Raw genomic sequence first — 20,510 nt, 5'->3', positions numbered from 1 at the left:
AATTCAAGACAGGGTCATGGGCGGCTGAGGTTCACTGATGCACGTGGGGAGCGAAGGCTGGGCATGTGGGCCGACCCAACAGACAAGGTACTTTTGCTCAAATTGCTGAAGAAGTTAATGTTGGTTCTGATAGAAGGGTGTCAGAATACACAGTTCATCGCAGTTAGTTCCATATGGAGCTGCATAGCTGCAGACCAGTCAGAGAGTCTAGGCTGACCCCTGTGCACCGCCAAAAGCATCAACAATGGGCATGTGAACATCAGAACTGGACCATGGAGCAATGGAAGAAGGTGGCCTGGTCTGATGAATTACATTTTCTTTTACATCACGTGGAAGGCCGGGTGCGTTGCTTACCTGTGGACATGTACCACCTACCTAAGCATTGTTGCAGATCATGTACATCCTTTCATGGAAACTGTATTTCTTGATGGCTGTGGCCTCTTTCAGCAGGACAATTCACCATGCCACAAAGTAAAAATGGTTCAGGAACGGTTTGAATAGCACAACAGCGAGTTTGAAGTGTTGACTTGGCCTCCAAATTCCCCAGAACTCAATCCGATCAAGCATCTGTGGGGTGTGCTGGATAAACAAGTCCGATCCATGGAGGCCCCACCTCGCCGCTTACAGGACTAAAAGGATCTGCTGCTAACATCTTGGTGCCAGATACCACAGCACACCTTTAGCGGTCTAGTGGAGTCCATACATTGACGGGTCAGGGCTGGTTTGGCTGCAAAAGGGGGACCAAAGGGGGACCAACACACTATTAGGCAGGTCATGATGTTATGCCTGATCAATGTATGGATGAGTTTTTTTTTGACACAAACATCCACTAGTACTAGGTGAGAAGCATATGAGGCTTTTCTTAGAGGGCATATAATAAACTACACTGGCTACACTGTAAAAAAAAATCACAACAAAAAGACAACATTTGGGGGCCAAAATTAGAATACATTAGACAAGAAAAAGTTTATCAGAAAAGTGACCCAAAAACAGAAAAACAATTAATGTTAAGAGCAGAGTACGACAAGCCAACGGCCTCCTGAGCAGCTGCAAGTCGCTCAAGACTCAAATAAACCTTTTATGAACAAGGTGATAAAAGAGGTAAACTATTGCCATGGCAAAAAAAAAAAAAAAAAACTGAAAAAAAGGACAACTGGGCTGTTTTGGCAGCAAAATGCAGACCAACACACTATTAGGCACGTGGTCATAATGTTAAGCCTGATCGGTGTATGTCTAATTAATCAAACTATACTCAAATTAAAGTACATGCCATTCAGTGGGTAGTGATGAAAGATGTGGGCATAAAAAACAACACTAACAACTTTCAAACAGCAGCCTACCGCACTGAAAATTTGTTTGACAGTGCGTGTCTTCCACCAAAACAATTCTGCCCATCTCTATTTTGAATAAACACTGCGGCCACATCCTTTGATTAGTACCGTCTATGATAACAGTGATGGTTTTAAAGAGAAAGAAACAAGCCATATTGTTTTTTGTTTTCTTTTCTTCTTTAGCGAAATGTTAGTGTGCTGCCAGATCATTATGTACTACAGAATGGGCTGGACTCAGTGATACTGTTCTGTGGGAGATCAGTCTGGTAAAGATCCAAAGACATCTTTGACCACACTGTGAACTCCAACTCTCTATGTCACTCAGCTTTAACTGCCACAGATGACTAAATGTTGGATTCAGGTCATCCACAAAGTAAACTCTGTCTTTTGTTCCTTTCATGCCATCACCGTTTCATTGCACTGAGTGAGAAGGTACACATAACCATCATTAATGCAAATATTGTTAAAAGAGATGCTTGCTATTGAGCTGCTGCCTCACTGCCACATTGACAAGCACAATCCCCCACTTTGACTTTAATTAATACTAGTGTGGTAGAATGTGTTGTTCCAGTTGAGCTGTCACTGCTATAAATTCACCAAACAGACTCTATATCAGGCAGCTTGACAACTGTTCACTCTGCAAATAGATGAAAAAGTGATGCACGGGGCTCTTTATGCGAGGATTAGTGAGCTAGAGAAAATGCTACACAAGTGATATTGACATCGTTGATCTTGGCAGAGAAAGATCCCCCATGACTGCTTTTGGCATGCGAGGATGTGTTCTCTGACACTGCGAATCATGTAAACACATGTGCATATGAACACAGTTTCTATGTACACGCACAGACACACAGACGCATTCATGGATTCTGCAACACACTGTGTGCACATATTTATTGTGTGCCTCAGTGCGTCATACCTCCATATCACCATGACAACGAGAAATACCTGACTGTTTTGGCCAGTTCTGTTTTTGTGTGTATGTGTGTGTATGAGTTTGTTCTTATTGGTTTTCACCGAGCAGCAATACATCATCCAAGTCCATTTCACAGCATTACTGAACTCATGCTGCGACCCAGTTATCTCTTTAACCCAAATAGGCAAGTAAAAATATTCTCTTTGTTCATCACTTTTATTGTAGACATATGTTACATGAACACAATAGAAGAAAAGCATTCTGAATACTTGTCAGAGTAATGGATAACAAGGGACTGAGGTTCAATAATAAAAAAAAAACAAATATATAAAATTTCAAGACCACACAAATCATGAATGCATCTACAACCAAATACAAAGTATGTATCAAAGCTTGATATACAGACAGTTGCCAATTTAAAGGAAAAATAAACACTGATGATTGTATGGTGCTGGGTCATCACCTGCCACCAGAACAGTTTCACTGCATTATGCCATTGATTTCTAAGTTTCCAGACCTTAATTGGAGGGACTGAACACTATTACTGAAAAAAGATATTCCAGTATTTGGTGTTTTGGTGATGGTGATGGAGAGTGCTGACAACACATCAGAAGATAGATTCTCCCATAGGTGTTCACTTGGGTTGGGATCTAGTGAAGTGATCTAGTGAAGTCCATAGCAAATGATTCACATCATGTTCATACTCATCAAACCATTCAGTAACTCCTCATGCCCTGTGGATGGGGGCATTATCAACCTGGAAGTGAACACTCCTCTCAAGACAGAAATGTTTCATCATAGGATAAAGGTTATTACCTAGAACAACTTTATTGATTTGCAGTGACCCCTTTCTTTAAGATGAAACGTGAACCCAAACCATGCCACAGCATAACAGAGGCACAGGATCCTCTCACTGTAGGACTCAATGATTCAGGACTGACCTTTAATTTATCTGCTGTCTGTGTATCTTCCTCCTCTGTGCCATAAATCTTCAGTGTTACTCAAAAACTACCTGGACACATCATTGAGCCACACTGTTATACAAACATGTCCCTTCAACATCATGAACACACTCATTGTAGTTGGTGTGGATTAATGAATAGCTGAAAATAGTAGAGATGAGGCAAAGTCAATGTTTTCCCAGAGATAAATACAGATTCCTGTCCTAAATCTAGACCAGACTGTGTTTTAAGTTGCAAACAAGTCATCAATGATCTAGGAACAACAGTCAGTGACAGATATCCATCCATCCATTATCTATGCACCGCTTTATCCTCATTAGGGTCATGGGTTGGTGGGAGTCTATCCCAGCCAACTGAGGGTGAAGGCAGGGGACACCTGGACAGGTAACAGTCTATCACAGGGCTACATACAGAGACAAACAGTCACACTCATTCACACCTACAGACAATTTAGAATCACCAATTAACCTCAGCATATTTTTGGACTGTGGGAGGAAGCTGGAGAACCTGGAGAAAACCCACACATACACAGGGAGAACATGGAAACTCCATGCAGAAAGATTCCAGGAAGGTGGGGATGCGAACCCGAGCTCTTCTAGCTGCCAGGGGAAAGTGTTAACTACCAAGCCACTGTGCAGCCCAGTGACAGATATTTGTTTATTCACTGTAGAGGAAAAAATGGTTCATTGAAACTGAGTTTATTTCCAGTACAAGGGGTTACTGGGAGTTCAGCAATAGTAGGTACCTATTAGGTTATTTAGATGAGTTTGTTGTTTCTCAGTAACATTAGAAATCATCCTTGGGGTTTTCGATGTACATATACACAATATACACAACCACCAGTTGGTGGTTGTTGTGACATGTTGCTACCGTGCTACACAGTTCCACATACTGCAAAAAAACCCCAAAATAAATATAAAATAAAATGTTAAATTGACCATCACACAGAAGAGGCATCATGCGGTTATTTTGGGAAAATGGAAAATTGTTCCCAAGAAAAGAAATGCCTTGAATATACCACATAAGGAAGGCAGGCTGGTGGAGGAAGTGTGATGATAGGTGTTGCATTCTCCTGCACTGTTCTCCACCACCTTCATAGGTCTTGTCTCTTCCATGCTTTGATGGGTCACAACCAACACATTATTATGTAGGTGATTTTAAAATTGTGTTTGACTGGTGAAATTCATCATTTGCTACCGCATCACCAGTAGCATATAAAACAGAGATTTAGAATTTCAGCCTGTCTTCATTCCTGTGGTTACGCAGACAATGCTAAATCATTAATCCTGTAAATTAGTACAGAGCTGTAAATTCCAGATGTTTCCAACTCGTTTAGCCTGCAATACTTTGTGAAAACCCTACAAATAGAACATAATAAAAACTTGAGTGTGATTTTTTTATGTCTTCCCCCTGACATTTTTTCATTAGTTTCGCGTTATTAAAACTGGGATTTACTTTCTCATATTATGGAGCTACTTCCAGCGCTACAATATCTGGATTACAGTTTCTTCAGGCCGCGCTTCGTTAAATCCACACAGCAGAAGGAAAAGGTCATGGGTACTATAATATCTCAGCGATGAGTGAGAGGTATATGAAGAGATTCTGAGTTAAAATAGAACACAACAGTGAGAATTATTGGACTGCTTACAACATATTTTTTATTTTTGTTTTCCTTCTGTCTTTTTGAAGTTATGACATAATTTTTGCTACACACTGTGCAGTGGATGCATAACCCGGGTGTTTAGAACTCCTGCAGAAATACTGGAAATATGCTGATGAAAACCAGAAAGCAACACACATTTTTACTAACACTGGGATTACAGAATAGGATACTGAGCCAAATCTATGTGAAATGCATGCATTCACACTATCAGAAATAATAATTCAAATAATTTGTTGCAGTGTCTCTTTTTGTGTTTAAGCTTTAAGAATTTCGCTTATCAATGTTAAGAGTGCCAGTTTTCACAAGACAATTTTCAGGGTACAACTTGGACTTATCTATCATTTGCACAATGACTTTATTATTGTTATATGTAGTTTGATATGTCCTATATGTCCCACACCCTAACCCTTTCTGTCTCTCACAGATGCAGATCTACATGTACAACTCAGATGACTTTGACAGTCTCAGTGCAGCACTCAGGGAGAAGAGGATCATTGCTGCCATTGCTGTTTTTTTTCAGGTAGGACCTGTTTTTTTGTGTGTGCATTCTTCAGTCACAGACTGAACAACAGCTCCCCTCCAAAAGAAATTTCTGTCGTTAGTTTAGATTCAACTTTATTGTAGTACAAGTAGTAAGACAACAAAATACAGTTTGGCATCTAACCATACATGCAAAAGCAGCAATAAAAAGCATTATATACAGTGCAGGTGTATAGAGTAAGTTACAGTAGAAACAGAATGAACGGTATGACAAGACTAATCACTGTGTGAAAGCATCTTGAGACAAAACCACAGAAGAGAAAGTGCTACAATATGATTATCCAACACTGTGTAACAAAGGAATTCTAGGTTTGTGAACTCACATTGCAGCTGTAAGACTTACTATTCTGATGTTCTTTTTTAAAGATGTCATTCATTCCATTTTTTTCAAATATAAGTAAAGTTTGTGTTAAAGGTGCCAAAAAATGCACACAAAATAGCATTTAGGGAAGCTCCTTAGGTCTTTGCAGTGATACACAAGCTAAAATGAGTTTTATTTTGGAAAGATATTCAATTCACAATTGTGTGTGTGTGTGTGTGTGTGTGTGTGTGTGTGTGTGTGTGTGAGTATATATATGTGCATATATATATATATATATATATATATATATATATATATATATATATATATATATATATATATATATATATATATATATATATATATATATATAGTGGTAGTGTATATATACACTACCAGTCAACAGTTTGGACACACACCTTCTCATATAATGTTTTTTATTTATTTTCATGACTGTTTACATTGTAAATTCTCACTGAAGACATCAAAACTATGAATGAACACATATGGAATTATGTAGTAAACAAAAAAGTGTGAAATAAATCAGAACATGTTTTATATTTTAGATTCTTCAAATAAGCCACCTTTTGTTTTGATTACTGCTTTGCACACTCTTGGCATTCTCACGATGAGCTTAATGAGGTACTCACCTGAAATGGATAGATGAATACAGCTGGGTGTTATCTGCGTAACAATGGAAATTTATGCAGTACTTCCTAATGACATTGCCAAAGGGGAGCATTTACAAAGTAAATAGTATCGATTCTAACATAGAACCCTGTGGAACTCCGTAACTAAGTGATGTGAGCAGAAGAAACATTATTAACATGAACTAATTGAAATCTATCTGATAAATATGATATAAACCAGTGATTTTCAAACACTGTGCCATGGCAGATTGGTGTGACATGAGAGATCGTTAGGTGGAGGAAGTCACTGTCTGCATGTATGTGTGTGCATGGAGGGACATTCATCATTTAGTTGCTGTAAATAGTTTGCCATTGTTGTATGCATATGCCTGCAATATAGTGACTGGCAGAGTAATTAAATATTCTTCCATCTCAGTGGGGGACAACAGGTAGCTGACAATCTGTCAATTTAAGGCAATAGAATAAGGCTAGTGATTTGTAGAAGAGGTAGTGGTGACAGTGATAGATACATATTTGAAAAGGAAAATATAAACTCCTAAGTGGGCTGTGAACACAGTTCAGACCCAGATGAAGGCCGTAGTATGAGTCAACAAAAAGCAAAAACGTTGAGCTTGAAACAATACAACGACAGTTATCTTTCATTTGGATTCACTTTCACCTGTGAGCTATCAAGTAGCTAAACTCATAAGTAGTGTTGTGAAACGGCCCAAAAAATCAAATCAGATTAATCACAGGGTTGCTGTGGATTAATTTCGATTAATCACTATTAAATACCATTCATTTTTACTCTAAATTAATCTAATTTCATTTTGCATGCGCAAACAGACTCAAGAAAGAAGAGAATATACATGCACTTATGGTGTTTATTAAAGACCTTGAAAGGTTCATGTTATAATCCTCGACAAACGTATGCTTCACGTTAATGTGGTACTTTAAGCTGGAAGTGCTTCGGTGAAAAGAAAACTCCTTCCTGCAGAGTGTGTATATCATTGTATGCCGGTCGACTGTTTCATCTTGGGGGTTTTTGTATTCAAATTTCCCACCGAGAGGGCTATGCTGTTTAGTATGACCGACTTGCCGGGATTTTTTTGACTGATGCCTATTCCAATATTTGGCAGAAAAAAATTCTAATAACTTTTTAATAAGCCGATTAATTTAAAAGATAAATAATGAAAAAAAAGACTTCTTTTTTGGTCCCTTGACGCTTACAACAAAGATATGAATTACAGGCAGAACATTTTACTGTTTTACAATACTTTATCCTTTAGTATTTGTTTAACTTTACAACAGGGAGGAATTTTCAAGTACAAAAACATGCAACAAAGCATTAAACCTCTGGGAAATTATATAACCTTAAAAAAGAGTCAATCTGTAAATGAGTTATGAAATGCATATTGTCATGTACTTCTTGTTGCTGCAAATTAGAGGTAGGTTTTATATATATTCTGTATATAAGCAACATAATGAGTGAAGTTACTGACAAAACATTAGTTCTGCAGCCCTCTGAAGCCCTTCAATTGAAATGAAAACTTAACGTTAACGTTAAATTATATTTTCTTTATATAACGTTAACGTTAAATTTTCATTTCAATTGAAATGGATCCGGAACTGAAACAGGAGATGACAGCCAGAGTTACCAGAGGCATGAAAAAACAGGTACAGAGGCTGGAGTAACAACAGTGAGATGTATACTTGCTGTGTCACGATCCGGCACTGAGAGGTGAGTGGTGTCTGGTTATATTGTGGCAGGTGAGAGACTTGATTGGCTGAATTCCACCCGCTCCTGCACCAGCTGATGATAATGGCAGATGTGGAACACCTGCAACTTCACAGCGGAACACACCTAAAAAAGGAGAAAGGGGTGGAGAGAAGGGATAAAAGCACTATCTGGGACCGGCAGCTGCCGGCCTGACACAAGTAGTCTGACACTAATGTTACTCCATAACAACTCACACAGTGAGTTGCTGTTACTGCCTGGGTCACGTTCTAGTATTTTCTGACAAAGCAAAACTAAGAGTAACATGACATCATGACGGTTGCTGCAGATAGACAGGAATGTTAATCATTTTAACTTTAACTTTTCTCTTAACTGAAACGGGAGACGTGTAGAGTCATTGTTAATTTCACAACGTCGTTATAAACGTACCTGTCAGCTCAGCCCACTCCTGTAATGTTGCCTGGCTGTAGCTTAAATGGCGCAAAGACATCATTCTGCTCGACTCCAACACTAAACAGCATTTACTGTTTTATGAGAAATTAAGAATATATCGGTATTTAATCAGCAAATCTCAGGCCGAAGATGATTACTTTGAAAAGGACGAAAATTGTCTGATTTAATTGGCCGGTCGATAAATCAGCCAGACCCTACTGTTGACCATCTTCCACTTGTGGTTCAACTGCCCATTTGCTCATGTGCGACGGCATGCACGACGGCAAGTCTTCTTGGACAAACTGCCCGAAATGCATTGCCAGAGACGTTGCAGATGCGTTAATGGTGTTAAAATTTTTAATCAGATTAATCATGATGATGGATTAATCTGCATTAATGCGTTCATTTTAACAGCCCTACTCATAAGACAAATGGACAAACCATTTCTATACAGAAAATCACATAATTGGCTTGCAACAACTTTTTCAAGAATTTTAGAAATAAAAGGGAGATTGGATACAGGCCTATGTGGGCTCCTATATGGGCCTGGCTAAAACAAAGTTCTCAAAAAGTACGCTTTTTGAGAAGTGGCTTTATTATAGCAAGCTTAAAAGCTTGCAGTGTATTGTCTGTTGGTAAGAAGTTGATGGTATTTAATACTGCAGTGTTAATTAAAGGAAATATTAGAAGCCCGTTGTGCTTTTGCTTACATATAATGAATTGAAGTACAAGGACTTCTTTTTTTCAGTTCTAGATCTAACCGATAAAAAACAGCAAACTAATGTCAGAGTTTCGTGTCTAACTTTTTGTCCTGTCTTCCCCCCCATTCATAGAATTAGTAAATCTTCACTACAATACATCTTTCTTTAAAGAAATCTAACGTTACAGCTATCACACCATTGATTCATCAGCAGTTAGTGCAGGGAAGTCAATGGGAACAGGTACTCTGTACAACACAGAAGGAGGAGGAGGAAATCAAAAAGAGTATACACAGTAAGGGATCTCCAATGGGTGACAGGCAGAGAAAAGAAGTGGAGAAGAGAAATATGAGGACATGTCACATTCTACCATGGTATCTTTTTTTTTTTTTGATTTGTCGCTGCAGTGGCCTGTCCCTGAAGAGAACAAAGGGAAATAGAGCTGTAGGGAGAAATGAGGAGAAATAGCAAGAGATGTAGGATTTAAAAATGGAAAAGAGGGATAGATAGAGAGAGAGAGCAAGACATTGTGATGTGAGGCCCCATGGCTGAGGATCTCAGAGGACAAGCCTGTGGGCTTTTGGAGACAAACATTAATAATGAAACGCTAATTCCCTCTGTCCTCCTTTCTTTTTCTCCTCCTGTCATTTTCTCTCTTTGTCTTCATGGTTGCCTTTATTGCTCCTAATCTGTTTTCCTTTACACACCATACTGTTTGTTTCACCCACTTTGCGTCTTGCTTTGTCCCCAAAACAAGCTCATTGTTCCAGTTATTAACTTACTGTGTTATTATTATTACATGTTTCATGTGTGTGCGTGTGCATGAGTGTATTTTCTATCCGTCAGGTTACAGCTAAATACATGGATTTGAAAATTGAATGTAATATACAGTAGAATTCCAATCTAATCCAGCTTTACCATCTATTAAGGAAAGTCATGTAAGCAATGAATGGGTATACTATGATGAATAAAATAAAACAGTGTTCGCTTATTGACTGTCTTCTACACTCCTATTTGTAAAGATATAATGTATGTCAGAGTCTGCCCTGGGATGCTTTCATATTTCTACTTCCACTGAATTAAAATGGAGGCTGTGGTCTTTATTTACCTATCATTTTGCTGTTGTCAATCATAGTATCTGAGCCCCATTGGCCATTGTTTTGTTTTCTTTACCCATGAATGCTCTGAACTGATCAGGTGTTCTGGAACTGAAAACTCAAATCAACACTGAAATCAACTCAGAGTTCAGGGTTTGAGTCAAAATTTCAGCCTGCTTTTTAGGATAGATCCTAGCTCTATGTGTACTCATGTCATGAGTGGATGTTGCCAAGTCGTCATGCTAATTGAGACTGCTCAATACCGACATGTCTTTCAGCTTTAGGTATAGGTCCCACCTGCAAGAATCATCTCAATAGCAAGCAGTTTTTTTGGATTTGCAAACAAAAACTTTTGGATTTGCGTTTCAATCCCACAGTCACTTGACTTGCTATTATAGGAGCAACTGGATAATTCAATCAATCTCCATAACTCTGCTGAGCAGGTTAAGAATCCATGGAGCAATGGTTGAAACAGTGTGTCAGTTTATTTTTCAAAATAGCACAGTCACAGAATTGAACAAATTCATCTCTGGAGCTTCATGTCCCCACTTTGGTTGCAAGATTGCAGTTGACGTTTGATCCTGCGAGCACAAATCTACAGTCCATAGTTGAAAGAGTTCATTTGTCAGTTCATGAAGTTATCTACACACTTTATTTACCAATTGGGCATTTGTTAATCCCATCTAGCTGTTTCTTAGTTAATCCTTAGGTTAGTGAGTGTAGGTGAGTCAAGCAAATATGTTATGGTGACATGTAGAGCTAGTGGCCTCTACAATGATGAAGCCCCTGACAGTGTTTTGTCATCGGATTCACATTAGTAACTGTTCTGCCCCTACAATGTTGTGTTTATGTTACGGCCTGAAGAAGGGGATATGAGAAACAACACTCAACATGCAATGCTTCCTTTGGCAGCTTCAGTCGGAATGGAGCATCGCGATTGAGAGCTCCATTTTCCGGCCTCCGCAGGCATGAGCAATCATTTGTGATAATCAATCCTGAAATCTGAATGAGTGAATCAAAGATCTTGATAACTTCTCACCTTGCAGATCTTTAACAGCAACATCTTTAACAGTTTTTAAATTCTTTTCAGCCCTTATAAGAGAAGCATTTTAACCTCTTTTACAAGATCAAATTTTTATATGGCTTTTACTATTCAAGGGTATTGATAACTCTGTTTTTGCTTGCTTATGAAACTAACTTCTTAATCAAAGTCCATCTATCACATTTACAATGTGCCGTTGTTCTGTCAGTAACAGTGCTGTCTGGTGGCGATTCGTATGCAAGCAGCTTCATCTGCTTTGTGAACCACATCATGTGACCAGAAGTATAATTCAGTTGCACTGCAAATGACCACAGCATGGTCAGCAGTCTGCAGCTCCTGATCTCCTTTTCCTCCTAGCTAAAGCCATGTCTCGAAGTATGTTTGCTCATAAGTGTAATTTGGCGACAAGTTGAGTCACGGTTCATTGGTTTGTGTTTTACTGATGCACATTGGTGTTTAATATTATTTAGTAGCCTAACTCTAAAACTGTTTGTATTGTATTTACAGTTTTACAAAAAAGGAATTGCCAGTAAACTCCATCAAATCTAAAATGTCTGTGTGGTGTTTCTGGAAACATTGAACTGGATGGATAGCTAGCATTGCCAGCTCACAGTAACCTACTATAAAGGAGTTTGAAAAAGGGTACTTGTGGATTTTCTCAAGCTACAGCAAGATGTCTGACTATTTCTAAGGTCAGCTCTGCAGTTGCTAACTAATTCAAAGCTCTCCCATTGTCAGTACAGTGATGAGCTTTGCTGTTAGCCATGACTGAGAGGACTGACCTCTGAAGCTCTTTTGCTTTCAATTTCTCTTCACTCGCGCCCAGCCGTTGTAACGCCCCATGTAGCCAGAGGTGCAGAGGCATTCAGAGCCATTGTCCTAATAATTAGACAGTCCCTCCAGGAATTTGCAATGTTGCGATCATGCAAATTCAACCAATCTCCAGACATTCTGCGCAACCTTGCAAATTTGTCCAATCACCGCAAGTGTTTTCCGCAATTTTAGCCCTCCTCCCATGAGTTCCACCAATCATAGCAGTTCCCAGCGCAAACGTAATGCACATATGTCACCGAATTCACTTCCTTGTTTTTGTTTGAAGATGCAGACATGTCCCATTTTAATGTCTGTCATTTACCAACAAAAGTTACTGCTGAAAACTGTGCAAAACAAATAATTCCCTGATGTTCTTCACCAAAGTGGAAGTAAACTGTTTTACATCCATGCAATATTGTGGTGGAATACAAAAAAAAAAAAATAATCAATTGATAAACACTTTTTCTACCACGAAACATATTAGAAGAAACGAGTAGACCACAGACCAGATAAATCACCGTGATGTAAACTGTTGCATTCAGATCCATTGGAGCACTGAAAGAATGAAGGTAAGTTATATTAATTATTCCAACAAGGAACGCAGCGGAGTTATGTGACGATCAGCCTACGTGAATCCTTCCTCTGTTCACAACATTACTCAAAAACGGACCAACAGATTTGGATGAAATTTTCAGGGAAGGTCAGAAATGATCCAAGTACCAAGTGATTTGATTCTGGCAGTGATGTGGATTAAAGTCTGGATCCACAGATTTGTTAAGAATTTCCCATTAAGGTAGCGGCACGGTGTCTGATAGCAGCACGGTAACCATGGCAACAAGTGAACGCTACCTCAGCGGCCTGTTGACGATCACATCATTGCGATCCTACTACAAATCCACCACTGTGGATGTATCGGAAATGATACAAGGAACAACTGATTAAATTGTGGGGGTGTTTCTGAGTCTCATCAATTCCCGCCGCCCGCTACATATTTAGGTCACGTGACTCGATATGTACACATGCATAACACATGCACCTTTGTTCAGTGCAGGGTCAGGTAATGAACAGTCTTGGTGGAGTACTGCTCTCTGAGTGTTTTTCTTGTTAAATGACGTGACAAGCCGTGAGCCTGTGTGTGAACACGTATGTGCCAGGAAGTGAAATTAACTTTTTAAGCCACTGACAGATATGTCCAAATGTGATTCATTCAATAGTAAATGATCCTTTAGTGCCTTAAATCTACCAACCAGTTCATGTTAAACCAGTATCTGGCTGCTCCTAATATCCCACCGTGGTATGCCAGCTTTTGTGTAAATGGGTTGGAGCGTTAAAGAATTAATTTCAGAATAAATATTTTAAATTACAATGTTGAAACATGTTCTAAAAGCTGAAAAAATGCAACTTTTTAGCAGTTGTCACTGTCTCCTGCAATTTCATCACAACAAATAAGCTTAAAGCATTGCAACTTACATCCCAATTTTTTAGAAAAGCTGCCATGAATTCAGGCATTTTCGGCTGCAACAATCTCGAAAAATGCCCATGAAATCCTGGAGGGACTGATTAGAACCATATTTTGAGAGGTGGTCAGAGACGCTGTGGTCATCATCTGACTGGTATACTTGTTGGTTATGTTTCAGGGCAAGTATTTTGGATAACGGTCTGCTACCGTCGATGCTGTCTCATCAGCAAGAGAAGAAAATTGTTCTATTCTCCCTGCTTTGAAGAGATAAACATCAATGTGTGTTGAACTCAGTAACTGAGAAGAACAAACAGAATATCTTGTAAAGGAGAAACTGAATGTGTCTTGTTAGTGGTTGTTTCAGAGAGTTTGGAAGTCAGGTAGCTGTTAATACTGGTTCTCAGTGGAGGTTGAGAAGACTTTATTCTCAAAGGCCTTGGAGATTGATTCAAAATTGTTTCTATCGTCTAAATGGGGATGAATTTAAGCTTTAATTAAGGGATGAGCGTGAGTTGGAGTAACCAGAATTACATTGGCTGAACGTCTGTGGCCGAGGAAGGCCTTCTGATCCACGTCTTAACAATTCCTCCTTGTTTAAGCAGAGATTTACAGCTCGGAGACAAGCATTTTGTGTTCAAAGGGATTCTACCTCTTTTTCATGGCTGCTTTACTCTTAAAGGCAAAGCTGATTTCTCTGTGAAAGCTAAGAAGCAAGCATTTTGCAGTGGGGTTTTGGATGTGGTCTGCACATCACTCCTGTCCATAAATAGTAAACCCATCTCTTTCCTGCACTCACTGAAATTCAATCTGCTGATGAATTCACAGTTACCATGTTTTAGGCTCTGTGTTTGCTGAAAGCAAATTGCTCTACACAGGTTTTCATCATTGTTGTGTCTGAAATTGAAGTTGAGATCAAACAGGGTGTCTTTTACAGTAATATGATAGACTATGATGTTGCACCTGGAGCCACCTTGTAGTATAACTTGGCCAGCACACTAGCTTAACCGAACGATGCCGTGGCATACAGTATGAGGAGTGGCTTCATGTGGAAAAGAGAGTAGCTACATCTAGTCACTTTAGTGGTAAGTTTGCTTACAGGACAGTAACGGTCAATAGAAATGACTCAAGCTAGAGCACGTGGCAGTAAAACTGTAGGTTCATATATTTTCTGTTTTAAGGGGCTTAAAGCATGCTGTGACTCTATTTCAGGCTCTGTTTCTTAGCTACACTGAAATGCAAGGCAGTAGCAGCCAGATACATGTTCTCTATGCTTCACAAGGGAGGTAGTTCTGAGTCTAAGCTAAAAATGTTTGTTATCATCAATCCAAATTTCCCAATTTTTGTATGCTGAAATTTGATCAATAAATCTCTTCTTACCAAAGTTCACTTGTTTACATACATAGCTGTGAAATGAAATTAACATGTTTAGTAATGGACAAAAAATATGGTGAAATTATTATTGTATAATTGTGAATAATCGCCAACAGTACTATTGCTCACAAGGAGTACTAAAGAATCATAAGTGCAATCAGCAGATATGTACAAAAACATGTAAGGAAGGAAATCCATCCATCCATTATCTATACACCGCTTAACCCTCACGAGGGTCACGGGGGTGCTGGACACCCTGGACAGGTCGCCAGTCTATCGCAGAGCTACACTTGGAGACAAACAACCAAGCATGCTCACACAGTCACACCTACGTACAATTTAGAATCACCATGTTAAAAAATACATTTTTGGACTGTGGGAGGAAGCCAGAGAACCTGGAGAGAACCCACACTGCACAGGGAGAACATGCAAACTCCACGCAGAAAGATCCAAGGAAGGCTGGGACACGAACCAGGGAACCCTAACTGGAATACGAACTGGGGAACTTCTAGCTGCAAGGCAACGGTGCTAACCACCATGTCACCTTGCAGCCCTAATGAAGGAAATAAAGCCTAAACATACAGCTTAAACAGTATAGTTAAAGTAATTGTCAAAATGAACTGAAGGATGCATGTGTGTCTGTTTTAGACCAGTTCAAAGCATGAGTGTATGATCTGTAGAGGGTCAGTGTGCCAGTTTAGAAAAAAGATCTGAAATAGGAAAAACAGTTAAGTCTAGAAGTACCTTTCACAGAAATGACTCTGGCGATGGAAAGATCCATTGCCCAAGACAAAACTGATAAGCAGTAGATAACCATGGTTGTCACATGCGCATCATCTTAAAAATACCATGGTACATTATTTTAAGCAACTCTAAAGAAGATTACCATGTGTTGTACTAGTCTGAGAGGAACTGCAATCCAGTGAGATACGTTGTGCATTTCTGGACAAACATGGAAACTGAAGTTGCTGGTGAGCCCTAGAGAAAATCTGCAGGGGCTTCTGGCACCTGTAGTAGACACCCCTGCCTCCGTAACCAGCTTCTCATGCTTCATTGCATGCAATAACCAGCCCCTCCAGGATTTTGCGGGCTTTTTTCAAGATTGTTGCGGCCTAAAATGTATGAATTTGCAGCAAGTTTTCTGAAAAATTGTGATCTAAGTTGCAATGTTTTAAGCGTATTTGTTGCAATGAATTTGTGGGAGACAGTGACAATTCCTAAAAAGTTGCATTTTTTTCAGCTTTTAGAACATGTTTCAACATTTTAATGGACAATATTTATTCCTGAAATAATTCTTTAACACGCTCCAACCCATTTCCACCAGCTGGCACACCATGGTGGGAAACTAGCAGCAGCCAGATACTGGTTTAACATGAAGTGATTGGTAGATTTAAGGCATAAAATGATAATTTACTATTGAATGAATCATATTTGGACATATCTGTCAGTGGCTTAAAAAGTTCATTTCACTTCCTGGCACATACGTGTTCACACACATGCTCACAGCTTGTCACGTTAATAAATCTAACTTACCTTCATTCTTTCAGTGCTCGCAACAGATCTGGATGCAACAGCTTCCATCACAGTCATTTGTCTGGTCTGTAGTCTGTTTGTTTCAGACATTCTCCTAATACGTTTTGCGGTAGAAAAGTGTTTGTCAATCGATGATTTTCAATATTGCATGGGTGCAAAATAGCTTACCTCCACTTTCGTGAAGAACATCAGGGAATTGTTTTGCACGGTCTTCAGCAGTAATTTTTGTTGGTAAATGAGCAACATTAGAATCGGACATATCTCCATTTTCAAACCATAAACAAGGAAATGAATTCAGTGACGTGCATTACGTTTGTACTGGGGACCGCTGAGATTGGTGTAACTCACTGGAGGCTGGCCAAATTTGCATCAAAGTTGTGGTGATTGGACAAATTTGCAAGGTTGCGCAGAATTCACAGAGATTGGTTGAATTTGCTTTAATTGTTGCGATCGCAACATCTTGAATTCCTGAGGGGATTGAATAACATTTGTGTGTTGTATGATCATTCCCCTTTGCCATGTGACAAAACAGAATAAAATATGTATTTGCTTTTTTCATCAAATTGTTAAACATACAATCCACAAATCGGTCTCTTCCTGTGCTTGATAAAAGCACAGACATTGAACAGACTGTGTTTTGTGCTTTTGCTGTGGTCCAAGCGAGTAGGCAGTGTAAGAACAAATCCCAATAATTCTTCATGTTAAACTGGACAATTAAATCCAACTAGCCAACACGTTTGTGTTTCACATTTCAGTTGGATGTAGTTTGCATATGCATGTGTTTTGTGTTTAACCCCTGGGTCAACAAGTGTGTATTTCAAAATCCAGGAGAAAAACAGTTCTGGAGAGTAGAGAGAGAGGGTTAGCATGACAGTTTCTTTGGCAGTCTCTTAGCTATCCATGCAACACGTTGGATATTGATGTTGGCAGCAGTTTAGGGGAAATCTGCCCAAGTTTGTGTTATATACAAACATGACACAAAACTCAGGTGACTACAGTTTAAAAACTGGACTGAATATTTCATTAAAATTTAAATCTATTATGTCAGTTGCACATTATACTACATGATCACCTGTCATACTATGTTAACTATGTAAAGCCATCAAAAAAGCAAAGTATTCCCTATATACTTGTTCAGTGCAATATTATGAAGTATGATTTTTGTAGTAGTGTCAAAGCTTAAAATTCTGTCTGAAGCGTGTGTTACATGATGACTGTGGGACGTGTTGGCTGCTATAGAAACCCTGTGTTCATGACTTTTTTTTTTTATCTTTCCCAGTCTTCAGATACTCTGCCATTCAAAGCATTCAGACTGACTTTAAAAAACTGAGTTTTTTTCTTTTCTTTTATTTTACACTACAGCCAATGTGAGTCAGTTTTCTTCCCAAAAGCTTTAGTTCCTTTCTTTATATTCACTACAGTAACGGTCAATACTACTAAAAAGAGCAATAAGGATAATTCATAAAACCGGTTATAGAGATCACACTAATTCATTCTTCTTCAAATCAAAAATACTAAAATTCACTGACCTAGTTCATTTTCAAACAGCACAAATAATGTACAAAGCAATAATCATCCAACTTCCTGTAAATATTCAGAACTGTTTTTTTTTTTTACAGAGATGGGGATTATAATGGGGGGATTTAAAATTTAAACATGGTAGATTTTGCACAACACTAAAGTCCTTTTGTCTTTCAATATGTGTAGTGAGGTTATGGAACGGATTGGAGGTGGAGCTCGAGCAATGTCCAAGCACGGGCCTGTTTAAAACAGCAGTACAAAAATATGGTTTTCATGAGAGACAGGCAGGAGGAGGTGTTTTTTGACACAGGTATATCACTGATTATTCAATATTTGTTTACTGACTTTATTTGTTTCTATTTTGTTTGTAAATATGCATATAAAAATATGGGAGTGGGGTACTGAGTGAGTGATGGTCGACATGGGGAAGGGGTAGTAAATAAGTAAATTAGTTTATGCTTCCTCCTACTCCCTTTTTGGATATGTTAGGTTAATGTTTTTTGCTTTGTTTTGTTTGTTTGTTTTGTTGTGTTTTATATTGTTTTGTTGTTGTTTTGAATATTTTGATTAGTTTCTTATGGCTTTTTTTCCTCACATCTGAAATAAAGACATTCATTCATTCATTCATTCATTCATTCATTTGTTGGGTTATTATGCCTAATCAGTGTGAGCTTAGGGAACATGCTGTTATGCTACATACAATATTCATGTACATCATCCATCCTTTATACACTGCTTAATCCTCTGTAGACTCACAGCGGGGCTGAGATCTATCCCAGCTGATTTAGGTTGAAGGCAGGGGACACCTGGACAGGTAACAGTCTATCACAGGTTCACCTGGACAGGTAACAGTCTATCACAGGTTCACCTGGACAGGTAACAGTCTATCACAGGTTCACCTGGACAGGTAACAGTCTATCACAGGTTCACCTGGACAGGTAACAGTCTATCACAGGGCTACATATAGAGACAACCAGTGACACTCACATTCACATCTACAGACAATTTAGAATCACCAGTTAACCTCAGCGTGTTTCTGGACTGTGGGAGGAAGCTGGAGAACCTGGAGAAAACCCACATATGTAGAGGAGAACATACAAATTCCATATAGAAAGAGTCCAGGCCGGGATGCAAACCGGGGATCTTCTAGGTGTGAGGTGACAGTGCTAACCTCTGCATCACCATGTATGTCATGCTAGTGACCAATAGCAGCCTACTGAAATAGTTGTCATTAGTCATTCATATTGCTTTAATTTTCTCTTAGTGTCTGGTGATTTCAAATTTGAGGCAACTTTACTCACAAATAAATGCAGATAGATAAATGTAGAGGATCAGCCTGTCTCTGCTGACAAATCAATAAACTCAAACTCTCCACATTATTCTAATTAATCCCAACCTCACTGTTGACAGTTTTCCAGGTGTTTTATTTTACTTTCAGGGCAAATTATGTACAAATTAATATGTTGTGAGCAGACCAGCAATTGTACAAGTCAATTACAAACTGATGCACCTGAAGAAACAAAATAATCTTCCACAGGAGGGAGTCTTTTGGATTTCTCTTTGTTACTGTTGCATGTAAGAAGCAAGCAGACAGCAGTACTCTGTGCTGGTGTCTCTGCTAACTGTCCATCTGTCATTCAAACAACTCTTACCCAGGGGCCTTTCCAAGTACTTTCAAGATTTTTTCTTACAGAACTTTGAATACAAACTCATGTACAAATAGGTGCATGTTCATGAAACAGGTAGGCTGCTACACTGCTTTCTGTAGAACAGATTTTCATGACCTAAAGACAGAATTCAGAGAAACGTGTCCCTGGTCCTAAGGAAGAAATCAGTTTTTCAGCAGACACAGAAGCGGCAGATCGGATCCACTCACATGAATCATTTTTGAGAAGTAATATGTGGTGTTTTTGAAGGTACTTGTTTTGAAGCTTTGGTTTCATAGATTTACAGCCTCCATGGCAACACTTATGCTATAATTGACGACAATGAAAAACCCATGTGTTTTTATGACACCACAGACACTTTGAGTTTATATAGAGAGGGGCTTTGGGAGCTTGTTGATTGCTGCTGTTTGTTCCCCCTAATTACACTGCACTTGTTTTTTCAGCATCTCCTCAGTGCTTTTCAACCACCCTTCCCACCATTCTACTGCTTTTATTGCCCGTTCTCTGTTTTCAGTTTTTTCTCTTTTTTATTAGGTGTATTGAAATGCTTAATGTGTGCTACTGTATCTTTGTTCTGAAGAAGCACTAGTTGGGCCTGACAAGTTGCTCATGCTCATCCTTTTAATGCATTATTCATCATTTTCACATAAATGTGTGCATTATGCAAATTTAAATTAATGTACACATCATGGCAGCAGGGAACTGCGTCTCTGCCACAGTATAGAGTACAATAAAGAATAGGTAGTAAGAACAAACAGAAATATACAAACTGAAAAAAGATAAATTATATACTGCCA

At 38.8% G+C, this 20,510-nt stretch overlaps 1 protein-coding gene across 4 annotated transcripts in view; it reads left to right on the top strand.

Moving 5' to 3' along the window:
* The window catches only part of LOC111578637 (receptor-type tyrosine-protein phosphatase gamma-like), a 413,908-nt gene that overhangs the window by 296,441 nt on the left and 96,957 nt on the right, over positions 1 to 20,510 (top strand). For all 4 annotated transcript variants that reach the window (XR_008601705.1, XM_055010623.1, XM_055010621.1 and 1 more), the window contains exon 5: positions 5,297 to 5,392. Coding sequence is in view for 3 of the 4 variants with exons in the window: in XM_055010623.1 (XP_054866598.1) it covers positions 5,297 to 5,392 (96 nt within the window). In the remaining variant the exon portion in view is untranslated. The remainder of the gene's footprint in view (positions 1 to 5,296; positions 5,393 to 20,510) is intronic.

This window comes from Amphiprion ocellaris, chromosome 5 (assembly GCF_022539595.1).
Source record: "Amphiprion ocellaris isolate individual 3 ecotype Okinawa chromosome 5, ASM2253959v1, whole genome shotgun sequence".
Taxonomy (NCBI): Eukaryota; Metazoa; Chordata; class Actinopteri; family Pomacentridae; genus Amphiprion; species Amphiprion ocellaris.
Note: the sequence above shows the minus strand (reverse complement) of the source record. Positions and strands in the feature narration are given on the sequence as shown.